A 19,492-nucleotide genomic window follows, 5' to 3' on the forward strand; every position below is an offset into this window, starting at 1 on the left:
CCACAGTGTACTCTTGATATAGCTAACCTGCGGTTGTAACATTTATGTGTGTGCTCCTGCTTTTTGTATGTTCCTGGCTGTGGTTGTAATGTGCCTGCATTTTGGAGTGCTCCAAGTGTCCAGCTTTGATCATCACCCTCAGATGGTGACAAATTGGTCACTGAGGAGTAGCTAGCAGACCCTCGTACGCATGCGCTATCTGTGCTCTCTACACCAGCTTTCCTTGTGCTGTGTGCTCTGCCATGCCATTGAGCTTTTGTGCACATATTCCTATGGCTTAGAGAGCCCTCCTCATTTGATGTAACGCATTTACACCTTCCCAGCATAAACTTACACTGCTTTTTGTTATGTGCCTGTGTCCTTTTGCATATTCCTGCTGAAGCACTGATCATATGCTATTGTCATCATTTATGTATCTGTCCAGAAGTCTTTTTTTTAAAGATTTATTTATTTTTATTGCAAAGTTAGATATACAGAGAGTTAAGAGAGACAGAGAGGAAGCTCTTCCATACAATGATTCACTCTCCAAGTGGCCGCAACGGCTAGAGCTGAGCTGACCTAAAGCTAAGAGCCCAGAGCCTCTTCCGGCTTTCTCACACGGGTGCAGGGTACCGAGGGTTTGGACCATCCTTGACTGCTTTCTCAGGCCACAAGCAGGAAGCTGGGTGGGAAGCAGGGCTGTGGAGACACAAACCAGGGCCCAAGTCTTTGTTTTTAAGAGCAGAGTTCATTGCACTGCTGTCTTTTTTAAGGTTTATTTTTAGTTGAGACAAAGTGTTCAATCTGTAGTACTTAAATAAACTGGGTGAGTTAACTGAAGCTGTTTTGTTGGAAGTTAGATCTCATCTGCAACTTGGGCATGTGAAGTATCTGATAGATTTACTTATAGAAATAGTTTCTTATTTTCTGTTCTGCCCCAACCACACAGTTTCAAAATTGTTACATTAAAAAAGTTGTTTCTGATTATCAGTGTCAATTTTGTTTTTGCTTGCACTTGTGTGTGCGATGCTTAGGAATGTTAAAGCATCCAAGACCACTTCAGGTTCTTTGCAGCTAGAGTGCAGTGTTGGTAACTGGTGACTAATCCGTGAACAATCGTGATGTGATGACTCTTTCCTTTTCCTATTAGATGTTGATCATCTTCCTGAAGTAGAATCTCCATGGCTTGAACATTTGCTGAAAATCATTTTTAGTGGAATATCTGTTTAATAACAAGAAAACCGCATCAAGATGGTTGGCAAACTGAAGCAGAACTTACTATTGGCATGTCTGGTGATTAGTTCTGTGACAGTGTTTTACTTGGGCCAGCATGCCATGGAATGCCATCACCGAATAGAAGAACGTAGCCAGCCAGTCAAGTTGGAGAACACAAAGACCACTGTGCGAACCAGCCTGGATGTGAAAGCCAACAAAACATTTGCCTACCACAAAGATATGCCTTTAATATTTATTGGAGGTGTGCCGCGGAGTGGCACTACACTCATGAGGGCCATGCTAGATGCACACCCTGACATTCGCTGTGGGGAGGAAACCAGGGTCATTCCCCGAATCCTGGCCCTGAAGCAGATGTGGTCACGGTCAAGTAAGGAGAAGATCCGTTTGGATGAGGCTGGTGTCACTGATGAAGTGCTGGATTCTGCCATGCAAGCCTTCTTACTGGAAGTCATTGTTAAGCACGGAGAGCCAGCCCCTTATTTATGTAATAAAGATCCATTTGCCCTGAAATCCTTAACGTACCTTGCTAGGTTATTCCCCAACGCCAAATTTCTGCTGATGATCAGAGATGGACGAGCATCAGTACATTCAATGATTTCTCGGAAAGTGACTATAGCTGGATTTGACCTGAACAGTTACAGGGACTGTTTGACCAAGTGGAATCGTGCCATAGAAACCATGTATAACCAGTGTATGGAAGTTGGTTATAAAAAATGCATGTTAGTTCACTATGAACAGCTCGTCTTACATCCTGAACGGTGGATGAGAACACTCTTAAAATTCCTCCATATTCCATGGAACCATTCAGTATTACATCACGAAGAGATGATTGGGAAAGCTGGGGGAGTGTCGCTGTCAAAGTAAGTAGATGTGTTTTTACTTTGATTCTGTTAGGAAAGATACATGTGTGTAGATGGATTTGTGTTTGTACGCATATAGTTGAATGCGTGTTTGTGTGGATATGTGTATCTTGCCTGACTTTCCTGACATAGAGCTTCAATAATGTGTTTTTGTTTTTATCATTTCTCTTCGAGTTGTTATAGACCCTTTTGTCTATTTAGTTTATTTGTTCATTTATTTATTGTGATCCTTTATATGTTTGATGGATGCAATCCACATTTATAGGCAGTGAAGGATCTTAGTTACTTGTTTGTGATCCTTTGCTTGCTTCCACCAGGGAATGCCTTCGAGTTTGTTTCTTTTCAGTGTGGAACTTGTAGGATGAATATTGATTCCTCAATACAGATTATCTCGAAAGAAAAGCTGCCTGCCTATATATAGCTTTAAGTTATTGCTTGCTTGTAAATTATTATTTTTTTAATCAAATTAAAGACAGAGTGGCAGAAAGAAGCACGGAGATCTTCCCACCTGCTGGTTCACACCCCAAATGTCCAGGACAGCTGGGGGTGGGGCAGGCAAAAAGCAGGAGCCTGGAACTCAGTCTGAATCTGGTGTTCAGAGGGTGGCAGAGACTTAATCACTTGGATCATTCTCTGTGCGTACCAGAAAGCATTAACAGGAAGCTGGATCTGAAGTAGATGCGGGCATACTAAACTGCTGAGCCACAGTACCCATAGAAAAGGTACTATTAACCCATAGACTCAAAAGACAATTACAGCGCCAGCTACTGTCGTCACAGTTTGTTCTTTCCAAGTAATAAACTGTAATTGGTTTATCACCTGAACTCCAAGATACTTATGTTACTCTTTGTACTTGTATGTTGGCCCAGAGATAGTAATGCCTTTTAGGTTCCCCACCCACTCCTTTCCAACTCGGAATTAGAGAGATATGCTTGAGGTAGATTTTTGTGCCAGTTGGGATATATAAACTTAATCAATTTAAGGTAAGTAGTCTGAGGAAATTCATAGAAATTTTTCATATTAATGAGTTTTAGAAATATGAGAAGCTGGGGCCCGGCAGCGTGGCCTAGCGGCTAAAGTCCTCGCCTTGAACACCCCGGGATCCCATATGGGCACCGGTTCTAATCCCGGCAGCCCCACTTCCCATCCAGCTCCCTGCTTGTGGCCTGGGAAGGCAGTTGAGGATGGCCCAATGCATTGGGACACTGCACCCTTGTGGGAGACCCGGAAGAGGTTCCAGGTTCCCGGCTTCGGATCGGCACGCATCGGCCCGTTGCAGCTCACTTGGGGAGTGAATCATCAGACGGAAGATCTTCCTCTCTGTCTCTCCTCCTCTGTGTATATCTGGCTGTAATAAAATGAATAAATCTTTAAAAAAAATATGAGAAACTGACAATTCTTAATATATGAGTAGAAGCCTAGCAAGATTCTGCTTTTTGAAAAATTGTGCATGGTAGAACTACCATTATTTCAAGATATTTTCTAAACTGAAGTTTGACCTATATAGGAAATGGACAAATTCTGTTTGCAGTATGGTGAATTTTTATAATCATACACATTTGTGTAATCACCACCCACCTCAAAATATAGAAAACTCTGCCTCCTTAGCAACTTTGATGCCTTGTATATAGTTTATATATTAAGTTTGTAGTGTACATATAAACATTAGTTTTCTAAAGTGTCTGTATCATTCTGGTGTGGTATACCATTCATGTGTGGCTCTACCGTAAATAAATATGTTCTGGTTGCCTCACATGTTTGGCAGTATTTAGCGTTGTCAATGTTTTTAAGTTTTAAGCTTGCCATTAGAGTGCAAGCTTAAGAAAAAAAAAACTTATGATACCAGATTTTATATTATTGCCTATACCTACAGTGCCATGGATACCCTTAAATAGTGGAATATTGGACTTGTTGCTAAAGGTTTGTTAATAACACAGGGGCAAATAGCGGGAAAGGGGAGCATGGGGGGGAATAGGAGGGAATCCCTCTACAAAAGCATACCTGCCATGGGAAATAGACTGAGCTCCTTTTTGAAACAAAATCTTACACAGAATTCCAGTGTAAAAAAAGAACAGTGCTGTTGGTTGAGGACAGTCAAACTTAGGCCAAGCTTGCCCTTTTAAGAGAAGTGCCTGCCTCTCCCATGTACAGCTCTGAGCAGAAAAGGTGCCTGCATGTACCAGGCTTTGGTGCTGTGTCCCAGCTCTGTGGGCCAGGGGGAGGGTAGTCCTGCCAACTTCTCTCTTATATGTTTTGTCATGCTCTTCAGTATTGTAACCATGGTAGGAAAGGAGGTGAGCTTCCTTTATTCTCCTTTCTACCAAATAAATTTGTCACATTTAAAATGAAATAAAAGAAACAGCAGCTCTGCTCTGAATACTAAAACAGAAACATAGAAAATTATTCCGTTAGCAACAAGTTACAAGTATTCCATATTTGTTATAGTAAGGAATAACTATAGTTCATACTGTGTGCTTTTCTCTTTATGTAAGTATTTTTATTCTGGGAACATTGTTTAAAGAAAGTAATTTAATCCTAATTTTAATATTTTTCAACATTACAGTATTTATATATTCAGCCTTAAAAATGGGAAGCTGTCAACAAATGGTCTAGGATTATAGAAGCTGTTGAAGATATCAACTCCAGAAACTAATCGGGAAGGCATTTATCCTATAGGAACTGCCTTATCTTGTTAATTATGAAAGATAACCTTTCCTTTCCTTGTTTGAAACTTCTGGTTATTTTCTTTTTTGTTTTTATTTTTTAATAGTTTATTTTGGTTTTTTTTGATGTTGACATAATTGAAAGGGATGCATGCCCATGTGGACCACTGATTAGGAATGGGGAAAGTGGATGAGGTGACTGCTTCCAATTTTTTTTCTTGCTGTATCTTTGGGAAGTGGAGAGAGAGAGAGGGAGAGGGCAGCTTCCATCAGCCCAACTGTACTGCGTCAGCACCCAGGAATGGGAGATGGCCACGTGATATCATCCCAGGGTCCCCAGTGTAGAGCATGTTCTGAGGATACTGCTTAAGTGGTTTTGATAGTTCTGATATGCTGTTGGTTTTGTTGCTTCAAGGTTGAGCAAATCCTTCTAAGGTTCATTTACTGACATGCTATCCACTGCACAGGTCTCAGCAACTGTTGAGATCTAGATCTGATACATGCACTCCACGGTCAAACCATAGATCTTGTGGTTTTCACTGTGGTTGAAGTTCTGTGTCCATTGATCCAATTTGCAGGATCCTGAAAGAAACCATGCCAGAGGTGACCCCAGCCTAACTCCTGTGGGTACTAGCCAGTGTGGGGTCCAGCTTAGTCCATTACCCAAATCAGCCTACACACACACACTGGTCAACTGGTCAGTTCTGTTCCCAGCCCCATCTCCTACACAAACCAAAGGATGCTGTGGCCCAGCCTGACCCTGCCCACCATACTATGCTCAGCTCTCATGCATACCAGCAGGAACTACAGCCTAGTTGGAGCAGTCCCCAGTAACCCCTCCAGACCTACCCCCACACTGGGCTCATATATGCTCATATATGCCCATATATGCAGCAGACTGTCACACATCCCATTCAGGTTTCTTATAGATCAGTGGGTATGGAGCCTAGTTCAGCCTGACCAACCCCACTGTCCAGCCTACACTATGCCTGTAGGTGCCACTGCCTGTCCAGCCACGTGCTCACCTCCAGCCCTGGTTCTTATGCTCACCAGTAGGAGCTGCAACCCATCAGAGGGGTGCCAACAATTTCCCTATTAGCTCTACTCCCAGCTCCAAATCTTGCACTTTCCAGGTAGTTCTGTGGTCTAGCCTGACAAGACTTGCCCTGCCCCACCCCGACACCCACCTCCCCCGAGTCCCAGCAACAGCACCTTCTAGCCGATGCTACAGCAAAGCCCAGCCAGCCTGTGTTTACTCTGGCTCATGCATGTGACAATGGATGTGGTCACTTAGCTCAGCCTGACTCTCCACCCAGCCTGGCCCAAATGCAGGCCAATGAGTGTTATAGCCCTGCCCAAGCTGTTCTGCTTTCAGTTCCAGGTCTCACGTCATTAGTGGAAGTGACAGCCCACTAGGCCTCCCCAAGTTCCACCACCAGGCTCACTCCCAGACCCATATACCATGCATGCCAGCGGGTATTAGGCCCTTACCTGGCATAGTCTTCTCCCAATCTCGGTCTCTGTGTGTGTGTACTTGTGAATGTTGTAGCCCAGTCCACATAACACCCAATTCTTGGGTGCACCTGTAGATGCAATAGCCTGGACCAGTCTGGCCTGTTCCCAACCCCAGTATCCATTAGTGTTGCTGAGCTCCATGGTCATGTCTAGCTCAGCCTGTCACCACCCCCAACCCTTGGGCCAGCCGTCTAGTATGGCAGTCCCACAGGTGTGAGCCCATGATCCCCCACAGGATTTGTTCCCAGGCCCAGTTCTCTTTTGAGCTGGTTAGTGTCATGCCTAGCCTAACATGGTCCACACCCGGCCCGACACTCACTGACTGTGGTCAGGCTCTGGCATCCAAGCACTCAACCATGGCTTTTGTGTGCTCTGGTAGGTGATGATTGATGCCAGCTATCCCAGCTCAGGTCTCCCACGTGGCTCCGTGTATTTGGCCCCAGAAGGTCCTCCAGTTTCCCTCCTCCAAACCACCTGGTCTCAGCCCCTTCGTTTACCTATGAGTGCAGTAGCCTGGTTGGTGGAAGTCCCCCAGAAGTCACTCTTCACCTAACACATTCTCTCTCAATAGTCCTCCCTGCCACACATTTCCACACTCACTTACCTGAGCAATCCACAGGCCCCCACCCCCCACCCACTGATGCCCACGAGCCTGCAGATCCCAAGCCTGGTTTTCCAGTAGTGTGCTGTGCCAACTGGGGCCCTGCCTGCCTGCCTGCCTGAGACCAACGCACACTGGTGTGTGCGTCCCCAGATCCTCTCTGCTGGCATGCCAGCATTTGCGCCCGACATATCTTTTAAAAAATGGGCAACTATGCTGGCACACTGGTATAGTTAAAACAGATTTGGCATTAACCAGGCCCAGGATGCCTGCCAGCTATTAGCTTCTTTTTTCCCAGCAGTGTACCACTTACTTTGATACAATGCAAGCTAGGCACTTGCCTAGAGCTGGGGCCAGTTCCTTTTTTTTTTTTTTTTCATAATCTTACTTAGTAGATTAGGGTACAAAGGGTCAAGGACTACAGGTAAGTGGGTAAGACCATTGTTTCCACACTAATATCAACATCATTTTACCCCCTGTGTCTGGGGTCATGGGAGAAACAAAGGGAGAAGCCACACCCAGCATCCCTCCCATCCCAGGTCCCTGATGTGGGGCACATTCCGAGGGTCCTGCTCAAGCAGTTTTGATAGTTCAACAGTTCTGAATTGCTGCCAATCTCGCTGTTCCAATTGCAATGAAGTCTATTCTGAATCCACTGGCTGACATAGTCTCTTCATGGTTGGGGTTCTGAGATGAGCAGTTCAGTTGGAGGGATCTCCAAAGAAGCTTTGTCTGAGGTGATCCCAGACCTGACCTGATTCTTGTGCGTGTTTGCCAGTACAGGGTCCGGCACAGTCAGTCGCCCCAGTCAGCTTATGCACATGCTGGTGGTTGAAATTGCTGGGTCAGTTCTGCTTCCAACCCTGTCTTCCATGTGAACCAATGGGTGTTGTAGTCCAGCCTAGTCCTGCCCACTTTATACTCAGCCCTCACGCAAACCAGTGGGAGCTGCAGCTTAGTTGGGGTGACTCCCCATAACCCCCACCAGGTCTGCCCCCTGCCATGGTTCCCATGCTTGCCAGTATGTGCCGCACTTGTTCAGTCTGTCCCACATCCCATTTAGTTCTTGTACATGTCAACGGGCATTGAAGCCTAGTTCAGCCCAACCAACCCTACTATCCAGCCCACACACATACTGGAGCTTGCCTTTCTATTTTGCCATCCCTACCCCTGTCCTGGTTTTCATGCTCACCATTGGGAGTGGTAACTCAAGAGGGAGGTGCCCACTGTTTCCCTCCTAGGCCACTCCCACTCCTGGATTATGCACTCTCCAGGTGGTTTTGGAGTTTAATTTGACAGAATTAGCCCCCAGTGCCAGCCTCTGCCAGCTGATGCTGTGGCAAAGCCCAACCAACCCTTACCCACTCTAATTTATGCTTGCACCAGTAGGAACAGTCAGCCCAACCTGGCTTTTCCCTGATTTAACTCACATGAGGCCAGCAGGTGTTGTAGCCCTGCCTGGTCTGGTCTGCCCCCATCCCAACTCATGCTGTGCCTGGGGAGTGGCTGTCCATCAGGGGAACCCACATCCCCTTGCCGTCTTTGCCCCCGCCTTCCCTGGTTCTCACGTGTGCTTGTTCAGGCTCTGTGGCCAAATCTGGTACAGCTCACCTCACCTTGGCATTCCATAATGTGCACTGGTACGTGCTGCGACCATGCCTGGCCCGACCCACACTGTATTCTGATGCGCGGATTTGCCAGCAGGTGATGTGAACTGGTTCAGCCTGGTCTGCCCCCAACCTATGCCAAATGTATGTTGCTGGGTACCTTTCTGTGGCCTGGTCTGTGTTGCTGCCTATCGTGGTTCTTGCACTCAACCATAGAGACTGTGTCCTGCCAGAGGAGTTTCCCAAGCTCCTCCATCAGAACCTCTCCCATTGCTAGATCTCACACATACCGGTGAGTCCATGGGCCAGGACTACTTAGTCCACCTCCTGTCCTAGCAGGAACAGTGGCCTTTCCTTGCCGGCCTTCAATCCATTCTGGTTCTTCTTGTTGGATGTTTCAGCCCAGCCAAGGCTCATCCATACCCAGACACTGCTCACACATGGCTCATTGGGGCAGAGACCTGGCCTAGTTCGTCCTACATCTACCCAGGTTCTCCAGAGCACCAGATAGTGCTGGCATCTAGCCCGGTTAGGTGCGCCCAGCCCCAGTTCACACTTGTACCAAAGGAGAATGCAGCCATATCCAGACCAGAGGGCATCCCCCAGTATGGCCCCGCACTCTCCCATGGGTGCCACAACCCAGCAAGGGTGTGCTTTCACAGCTCCCCACCTGAGCCTATTCCTAGCCTTAGATATGTGCGTGCCAGTGGTTGCTCTGACCCAGGTGGCTTAGCCCCTTACCTGTGTCAGCTTTTTCCTTTGATGCTGTGGCCTGGCTAGTGTCCCTGGCTCATGCAGACCAGTTGGTGTAAGAGCCTAGTTCAGCTTGACATGTGCTCCATCCTGATTTCTATAGTTTCTGGTTAGTTGAGGTTTGCTTGGCCCTGCCTGGTCCACCTGCTTCCAGTTACAGCTCGGCCCACGCCACATCCTACTTTAGGATAGGATACAGCTTTGGGTACTGCTGCTTGACCTGCTCGGACTATTTCCGGTTTCTTTACCCGTAAGTGATGGCAGGTGCCATGGTCACTCCTAGCTTAGCCCATCACCACCCCGGCTTGCAAGCTAACCAGCGGGACTTGTATTTCTGCAGGGTTGGGCCCACACTTCCCCCACAGAGACTTCTCCCGGACCGAGTTTTCTCGTGTGCTGGTTAGTGTCTTGACTTGCCAAGTGTGACTAGTCCACCATTCTACCACCCAGTCAGGTACTGGTACCCAGCCCTGCCAGACAGGCTCCCATCCCTAGCTTTTGTGTGGACTGGTGTGTGGCAGTCAGTGATGCTCTATGCTAATTGGGCTGGTGAATCAGTCTAGCCCTAATAGACTTTATGGACACTCCCCTCCAAACCACCAGGTTTCACTCCCCACGCTTGCCCCAAAGTTTCATGACCCTGCTACTGGGAATCACCTAGAATTCATCTCTCACCTACATTCACACTGGCCTTATTCATGGGTGTCCCTTGGCAGTAATTACATATCCTAAAAACCCCAGAGTTTGCCACTGGCTGGCCAGCAGGCGGAGCCTGGCACCATTTGGTGCACTAGCCGCCGAAAGCTGAGGACTTGGTCACTGCCTGGGGGCTGTGGCTTTGGCTTGAGTCCCCAACATTGGGTCTGGCCCGGCAGGGGCACCCTCCACAGCCGCCACACTGTCGGGAACTGCTTTTGGCCCCAACCCGAAGGCCGGAACCGCTCCTCAACTAATCTTGCTGCAAGATGTTAGTGGCAGGGCAAAGCTAGGACTTTAATCCAGTTCCCAAGTTCCCCTCATGGTATACTCACCCTCAGGGATGATCTCTCTTGGGTCTGGAGAAAGCCAAGGACTCGTGGCTTTGGTTTGAGTCCCCAGCATTGGGTTCGGCCTGGCAGGGGCACCCCCCACAGCCACCACACTGCAGGGAGCTGCTTTTGCCCCCAACCCTCAAGGGGTCAGTTATTTTCAAAGTAGTACCTCTTGTCTCCCAGTTAGTTCCAGTTACAGAAAACTAGTAGGTCTTAGTTGTGCAAATATTTTGAGTATGAAATATTTTGAGAAATACAGTTTGAGCCTATTTACATTTAAATGAACCCTTTTCTCACAGAGTGTGGGAATCTACCAGGGATCTTTTCAGAAGTTCTGGAACATACAAAGTAGTTTCTGTCGTTAAACTCATTCTGATTCTATAAAAATTGTCAGGAGAAAATAGTCAGGTTTTCTTTTTAAAGATTTATTTTATTATTATTTTTTAATTCGAAAGGCAGAGAGGCAGAGGAGAGAGAATCTTGTATCTACTAGTTTACTCCCCAGTCACAGTGGTGGGAGAGCTGGACCGATCTGAAGCCAGGAGCTAAGAGGTTCTTCCACATCTCACCTATGGGTGCGAGGTCCCCAGGACTTGGACCATTCTCTGCTTTCCCATGTCATAAGCAGGGTCCAGGATCAGAAGTGGAGCAGCCAGGACACGTACTGGCGCCCAGATGCCATGCTGGTGCCACACGCAGAGGCTTAATGATATGAGCAAGTGGGAATTTATAGATGTAGGTTTGCAGCAAGGTGGGTCAGTGAACATGAGGAAGCATCAAGGGTAAAAGGAATTCTGACCAAGCTGAGCTAACAGGCCAGAGTGATCACACATCACCTGGAGGATGGCAGTATCTTGTTAGAGTGACTTAACAGGGCTGTTTGCTAATTTTTTTTTTTTCTTGTAATTAGGTAGACAGGTGGGCCTAGAAAAAGGTTCATGGAACCTTGTGTCCTTGTACTCCTTGTGCGTCTTGTGTCCTTGCATGGTGGAAAGGCCAGTGATTTCTTTCAGGTGTCTTTATAAAGGCTCTCATAAATGTCCCTCCCGAAAGCCACCCCTCCCTAATACCGGTGATTAGTGATTAGGTTTAAGATCACACTGATGATAGGTTTCCACATGTGAATCTGGAGTGGGAAGACACAAGTGTTTTGTTCACAGTAAAGTATAAAACTTAGAAGACCCCTTTAATGTAAAAAAAAAAAAATTAATCATTTAGGGGACCGGTGAGTTAAGCTGCTGCTTGTAGTGCCGGCATCCTATATGAGTGCTGGTTCCTATCCCATGTGTAGTTGCAATGCAGCACCCTACTAATACACCCGGAAAAGCTGTGGGAGGAGACCCAAGAGATAATCTTAAACTCAGTGTTTGCTTAATACTGAAGTAAAATTGGCACCTGATTTGAACAACTGCAGTGGTGAAATCAACATGAAATTTTAGCACTGCAGTAGCAATATTTGAACTACATAGTGGTGATCTGTGATCCTTTATTGTCGTATTTTTCCCATTTTATGTTGGTTTGGTTTTGCCTGCTGGTGAGCTTTTATGTAAATGGGGTTATAGTCGTCTGTCAGTTTTTTTATGCTTAACATTGTTTTTTGATGTTTCTCTATGCTGAGATATATAGCTATCATCAACTTGCTTTCATTGCCCCAACGGCTTTCCATTGAACGTTTGGATTGTTTTTAGTTAGGGGCTTTGTAAATTCTAAGATACCTCCTTCAAGAATTTCTCTAAGATGAATACTTCAGAATGTAATTACTGACTCACAGGATATGTGTGTTTTATTTCAATGGGGAATGCCAAATTTTTCTTCCAAGAGTTTGCCTTAGTTTCTACTCTGATGTTTCCTGTCATCAGGGTATAAAAGTTGCCACTGACCCGTATTCGCACCGTCCTGGCTCTTTGCTTTTCCAGTTAGGGTAAAATGGTACCTCATTATGATTTTAATGTTTAATTATCCAATAGTGATATGATACTTTTGCATTTTTACAGACTATTTGTGAATCTCTTCTGTGAAATGTCTGTTCATGACTTTAGTGCATTTTTTGATAGGCAGTTTTCCTTTAGGATGATCTTTATCTGTTACATATTCCAGATTGCTTCCCTCAATAACTTTTTACTTTTTGTAATATAGCTTTTGGATTGTAAAATTTAAAGTTGTTGCATTCATACATCTTTTCTTTTACAGTTTTAAATTTTTTCTACATTTTGTGATGAAAATCCTTCCTTATCTGTGATGATAAAAATCATCTCCCATGTTTTTTTCTAAGACTTTAATATTAACTAATCTCAAACTTTAGTAGTCAAGCTGAAATTTGTTTTGTGTGTCTGGTGTTTGAAATGCAGTTCTATTTTCAAATGTTTTCCATATAGATGGCCACTTTCCCAGAAACATTTATGAAATAATCTCGTTTCTCTTAGTGACATGCACGACTAATTGTGTTAAGTCTCAGATATGCATTATGTTTTTCGGGAGATCTCTCTGTTAAGTCAGTTATTGTTGCAGAGTGTGAGCGAGATCACGCTGGACCCAAGTGTAGGATGTTAGGAGGAGTCTATATTACTCAAGTTTGGCGACAGCAACTCCTGCTCCAGTCCAGGAACCACTGCAACGCCACCAAAGTCAGGGGTTTTTTAAGCTCTCATCCTCTAATCAGATTGAGAGCCACATAGTACAAAGTTTCAGGCAGGAAGGGAGTTGCCAGAGCCCAAAGTCTTTTTGTAGTTAACCTAATCTAGAGCACTAGGAGGCAGGAGGGGTGAGGTATGTGGAACCTCCAGAGTAATTTTTTCACTGTCAATTGTTCTGAACCCTGTGGAATGCAGGAGAGGTGGGGCACCAGCAAGGACCCCCAAAGCTGGTTTCAGGCCTTCAGTTAATTTGAATGGTGCAAGTGGAGGTAGGAATGGCCGGGTATGGAAACCCGAGCCCTGTCCACTGTCAGCTTGTCAAATGGGTGTGAGCCATCAGTAGCTGCACCCCATCATAGGTATTAGCTTATTCTTGTGCCAGAATATATCACTGTACTAATGATGAAAGTGAGATAAAATGTCTTAATATCCTTCAGGGCAAATCCTCTGTATAGTCATTGTATTCTTTTTTTTTTTTTTTTTTAAAGATTTATTCATTTTATTACAGCCAGATATACACAGAGGAGGAGAGACAGAGAGGAAGATCTTCCGTCTGATGATTCACTCCCCAAGTGAGCCGCAACGGGCCGGTGCGCGCCAATCCGAAGCCGGGAACCAGGAACCTCTTCCAGGTCTCCCACGTGGGTGCAGTGTCCCAGTGCATTGGGCCGTCCTCGACTGCTTTCCCAGGCCACAAGCAGGGAGCTGGATGGGAAGTGGAGCTGTCGGGATAAGAACCGGCGCCCATATGGGATCCCAGGGCGTTCAAGGCGAGGACTTTAGCCGCTAGGCCACGCCACCGGGCCCCATTGTATTCTTGATATCACATCCTCATTGACTTAAAATATCCAATCAGAAATATACTTAATGTGGCAGTACAAGTTTTCTAAGTCTTTCATCTGATGACTTTTGCAGTCATTGATGATTATTATTCAAACCTAGTATTTTATGCTTCTTATTTTAATTTATCTGACTAAATCATGATATTTTCTTAACACCTTCTATATTTATTAATGGCATTTTTCTATTAACAAGACGGTTTCCAAGGGAATTATTTGGTTACCTCTAAATATAATTTGCGCCAAAAACTAAGGGTAATTACTGACTTTTCTGGTTTGTTTTCCGAACAAAGAGGTGGTTATAAAGGGAATACATTTAATGAGTCATTCATTTTAAAGATTATTTATTTTTAAAAAATTATTTGAAAGAGAGAGGTCTATTTGTCAGTTCTCTTTCTGGATGCCTGCTGTAGCCAGGGCTGGACCAGGCCAGACAGGAACTCCATCTGGGTCTTGCTCATGATTGGCAGGGACCCCAGTGCTTGATTCATCAGCTGCTGCTTCCAAGTGTATGTCCATTAGAAGAAAGCTGAATGGGAAGCGGAGATGGGACTCTATTCCCGGCAGCCTGACATGGGACGCAGGCACCCCTACCTGTGGTTCAACTTGCTATGCCACTATACCCAACTTTATTTTGACATATGTTATGTGATAGGTACTGGCATTGCTTGTTTTGTTCCCCTTTATAGATACCTTTTTTTTTTAAGATTTATTTATTTTTATTGGAAAGTCAGATATGCAGAGAGGAGAGGAAGATCTTCTGTTCAATGATTCACTTCCCAAGTGGCCACGACAGCTGGTGCTGATCCAGTCCAAAGCCAGGAGCCCAGAGCCTCTTCCGGGTCTACTATGTGGGTGCAGGCTCCCAAGGCTTTGGGTTGTCCTTGACTGCTTTCCCAGGCCACAAGCAGGGAGGTGGTTGGGAAGCGGGACCACCGGGATTAGAACAGGCACCCATATGGAATCCTGGTGCATTCAAGGCGAGTACTTTAGCCGCTAGGCTACCACGCTGGGCCCTTTGTAGATGCCTTTTATCAGGTAAAAAAATGTTCTGGGGGCCTGGCGGCATGGCCTAGCGGCTAAAATCCTCGCCTTCAACGCCCCGGGGATCCCATATGGGTGCCGGTTCTAATCCCGGCAGCTCCACTTCCCATCCAGCTCCCTGCTTGTGGCCTGGGAAAGCACTTGAGGACGGCCCAAAGCTTTGGGACCCTGCACCTATGTGGGAGACCTGGAAAGAGGTTCCTGGCTCCTGGTTCTGGATCGGCGCGCACTGGCCCGTTGCAGCTCACTTGGGGAGTGAAACATCGGATGGAAGATCTTCCTCTCTGTCTCTCCTCCTCTCTGTATATCCGGCTTTCCAATAATAATAAATCTTTAAAAGAAAAAATGTTCTGTTTGCTAAGGGTTTTTCATGTGAATATTGAATTAGTTTTCTGTTGCTGTGCAACAAGTTACCTCAAAATTAAATAGCTTACAGTAACAAATATTTTATCACGATTTCTGTGAGTCTGGAATATACACCTGCCTTAGCTGCATGTTCTGACTCTGAGTCACAACACAGAACAGTCAAGTTCTGCTGGAGAAGTGGGTGTGTTGTAGCTCATGTGGTTTTTGGCAGGATTCAGTTCTTCGTAGGCAGTGGATAGGGGATCTTAGTTCCTTGTCCCGAAGATCCTCTGTCCGGGTTCCTGGCAACTGGCTTCATCAGCACCAGCAGGCTGGAGCCACAGGAAGAAAACAGGGCGGATACAACATCTTTTGTGAGCCACAATCTTGGAAGCAACATCCTGTCACATTTGCTACACTTATTAGAGTCAAGTCCTCAAACCTAAATACAGTGAAGGGAAAGGGACTTTACAGAGGCAGGAGTACCAGAGGTGAGGAATCCTCAGAGGCCATTTTAAAAGCAACACCCTCACTGTGTCTCTTTCGAATGCAAAATATGTGGACTCCTTTGTCCAAATCAGTTCCTGTTTCCCCGAGTGTAGTTCCTTAAATACTTAAAAGATCCTTCAACTCCAGTGATACCCTCTTCTGCTTCATTGTATTCACTTCCCGATGCTACATGGGGGTAATGTATAGAAAGGTTTACTTTGACTCTTGCCTCTGGAGGCTGGAAAGTGCAACTGTAGGTGGCTCCGACTCTGAGGATCGCATGCTGCTCTAGCTCCTGGAAGAGCGGAAGGGAAGCAGAGGTAAAGGAGGCCTAGAGTGGCTGAACTCACTCTCAGGTAACCTATCTGGGTCCCAAAAGAGTGAGAGTACAACAGAAAAGGACATTAACTCATTCGTTAGGGCTCTGTCCGTGGGACCTATATGCCTCCCACTGGCCTCACCTCCCAACAGTATTGGGAATCAAATATTAGCATGAATTTTGGCAGGGTCAAACCACACCCAAACTTTTGCACACTCCACCTCAGCCGATACACACAAGCGTTATTTGTTTATTTATTTATTTACTTATTTGTTTATTGTCATTGGAAAGGCAGATTGACAGAGAAGGGACAGAGAGAAAGATGTTTCATCTGCTGGTTCACTCCCTGTGTGGAGTCAACTGCCAGAGTTGAGCTGATCTGAAGCCAGGAATGAGGAGCTGCTTCTGGGTCTCCCACGTGGGTGCAGGGTGCCAAGGCTTTGGGCAGTCCTACTGCTTACGTAGGCCATAGGCAGGGAGGTGGATGGGACGTGGAGCAGTCGGGACATGAACTTGTGCCCGTATGCGATGCTGGCATATGCAAGGTGATGACATACCCACTAGGCTACCACGCCAGGTGCGTGCCTAAGCTCTAAAGCCTAACTCATTCCCAGCATGCACTGGAGGATCAACCAGGAGATAAATAGATATTCTTGTTTATAGGGGTGAAGAATAGAAGGCACCAAGATCCAGCCAGGAAAACGGTGCGACTTTCTGGCTCCAGCATCCCAGAGGAGTGCTAATTTGAGTCACGGCTACTTCACTTCTGATCCAGTTCCCTGCTTATGGTTTAGAAAAGCAGATAGAAGATCTCTCTCTCCCTCTCTGTCTCTCCTTCTGTAACTGCTTCTCAAATACAAATGAAATACATCTTTTTAAAAAATTGGTCCTGGCGCATTGGCCTAGCAGCTAAAGTCCTGTCTTTGAAAGCACCGGGATCCCACATAGGTGCTGGTTCTAGTCCCAGCAGCTCCACTTCCCATCCAGCTCCCTGCTTGTGGCCTGGGAAAGCAGTTGAGGATGGCCCAAAGCCTTGGGACCCTGCACCCGTGTGGGAGACCTGGAAGAAGTTCCTGGCTCCTGGCTTCGGATAGGTACTGCACTGGCTGTTATGGTCACTTGGGGAGTGAGTCATCGGACGGAAGATCTTCCTCTCTGTCTCTCCTCCTCTCTGTATATCTAACTTGCTAATAAAAATTAAATCTTTTTAAAAATAAATAAATGTTAGAACTCCTCAGTTAGATCCAAAGACCTAGAAATAATTCTACAGGGCCCGGCTCAGTGGCCTAGTGGCTAACGTCCATGTCCTGCATGTGCCGAGATCCCATATGAGCCTTGATTCTAATTCCAGCAGCCCCGCTTCCCATCCAGCTCCCTGCTTGTGGCCTGGGAAAGCAGTTGAGGACGACCCAAAGCCTTAGGACCCTGTCCCTGCATGGGAGACCCGGAAGAAGCTCCTGGCTCCTGGCTTCATATCAGTTCAGCCCCAGCCATTGCGGCTGCTTGGGGAGTGAACTGTCAGGTGGAAGATCTTCCTCTCTGTCTCTCCTTCTCTCTGACTTCCAATTAAAAAAAAAAAAAAATCTTAAAAAAAAAGGAGATAATTCTACACGGTGCTCATCTGTGTCCTTTAGGCTTTTGAATCTTCCTCTGACTTCCTTTTTTATTAAAAAAAAAATGTGTATGTGCTTGTTACTTGTAGTTTTATTTGCTCCCTACAAGTAGAAATTTGAGAATCACATGGCCTGTTTTTATTTTGCACTGTCTCTGTCTCGGAGTCCAGCCTGACAGTGTTGTTCCTGATAGAATGTTTCTCAAAAACTTGGTGAGTCATTTGTGAAACTCCTTGGGGTTTATTCCACTGGATAATAGTCAGTTCCACAAGTCATTTTGAGATATATCTCTTTGAGATAAATTATCTTTTGACTTCTTCTGAGAAGGCTAAGGGATAATGGTATTATGATTGTTGCAGGATTCCTGTTGTTCCATAGGCCATGTGAGGCACACCTTAAAATATTTTAGAGGGCCTTTTGATATGTCTGAATTATTGAGTCCCATTTTAGGAATGGCCTACTCCAGAGTTTGAAGTGGTCATGGGATTTTTTAAAAACATAGTCCTTCAGGGCTGACATGGTGGCATAGCATATTAAGCTGCTGCACGCAGTGCTGGCATGCCATATGGGCACCATCTCAGGTTCCATTCCTTATTTCTGAGCCAGCTCCCTGTTAAAGCTCCTAGAAAAGCAGCTGAAGACAACCCCTGTGCTTGGGCCTGCCTCTGATATCCACAATGGAGACCCAGATGAAGCCCCAGATGAATCCCCTGGCTTTGGCACATTCGGGGAGTTAACCAGTGGATAGCTCACTCCTTCTCTGTTCCTGTCCATAACTGTCTTTCAGATAAGTAAATCTTTTTTAAAATTACCTAACCATTAATATAAATTACATTAATAGATTTTCTAGTGTTGATTTCCTGGGAGAAAACAAAACTTGGTCATTGCCTATCATCTGACAGGTATTTATGGATTTGATAAACTATGTTTTGCTGTAAGGTAATTATAACTGTATCATGAATGAAACCATCTTTTACTGCTTTTCTCAGGCCATTAGCAGGGAGTTAGGTTACAGGGAACAAGCAGCTTTATGTGCTGTGTCACAATGCTGGCCTCTTGATTTGAATAATTTTTAGAGTTAGGTGTCTCTACGACCTTCTAAAATGTTTGAGACTGTGCTGACTGTTTCTCTAGGCATTCATGCTAGTGAAGTCCTAAACCACAAGTTTTCTTACCTTTCGTGAATGATATTTTCAACATCAGTTCAGGTTTTTGAAAACTTGAACTATTATGCTGCTTTGAATTTTTCTCACCCGTGCACCATTTAAAACCCTATTATGCTTTCTTTGAATTTTTCTCACCTGTGGATCTTTAATGACAGTTTACATTCCAGTTCAGTTTCTGAAGTCTTTCTGTATGTCTTTCAATGAACTAGAAGTGGCTGGTTTATAAAAAAAACATCAGGGTGAAATCTTTCCCCAGCTTTCTCTTTTTCTGCATTTCGTTTGTACTGTCTGGCTGCCAGAAGCTCTTCTCATTGTTATTCCAGCAGAACTGTAGGTTTCTCTAGGTGTTAGCACGCTCTTCTCATTGTTATTCCAGCAGAACTGTAGGTTTCTCTAGGTCTTAGCTGCTTGTGCTAGCATGCGTGTCTGTAAGACTGGGCCTTCTTGAAGGCCAGGGCGTGAGAGAAAGGTGTCAGAAATAATGAAGATGATTCCCATACACTTTAGACCATTGTGGTCCCTTCTAGGTGTTTCTTGGGATTTTGCTCAGATCTATTACTGTTTATATTCATACTTTATATATAGACTTAGTGATTCTTATTTGGAGAATCTTAATAACTCTGATCTTTTTAATTTTGTTTTGTTTTAAAATTGTTTTTATTTTATCTGAAAGGCAGAAAGAGACAGACATCTTCTGTGAGTGGTTCACTCCCCAAATGCCTACAGCAGCCAATATCTAGCCATATTGAAGTCATGGTCCCAGAACTCATCCCGATACATGTGGCTGCCAGGGACATGA

General features: G+C 45.3%; 1 protein-coding gene across 3 annotated transcripts in view; it reads left to right on the forward strand.

Annotated features, from left to right (window-relative positions):
• Positions 1-19,492, forward strand: part of TPST1 (tyrosylprotein sulfotransferase 1) — a 119,012-nt gene that overhangs the window by 41,632 nt on the left and 57,888 nt on the right. For all 3 annotated transcript variants that reach the window (XM_058680567.1, XM_058680568.1, XM_058680569.1), the window contains exon 2: positions 1,130-2,075. In XM_058680567.1, coding sequence (XP_058536550.1) covers positions 1,231-2,075 — 845 coding nt within the window. In that variant the 5' untranslated portion in view covers positions 1,130-1,230. The remainder of the gene's footprint in view (positions 1-1,129; positions 2,076-19,492) is intronic.

Source organism: Ochotona princeps, chromosome 24 (genome assembly GCF_030435755.1).
Source record: "Ochotona princeps isolate mOchPri1 chromosome 24, mOchPri1.hap1, whole genome shotgun sequence".
Lineage (NCBI taxonomy): Eukaryota > Metazoa > Chordata > Mammalia > Lagomorpha > Ochotonidae > Ochotona > Ochotona princeps.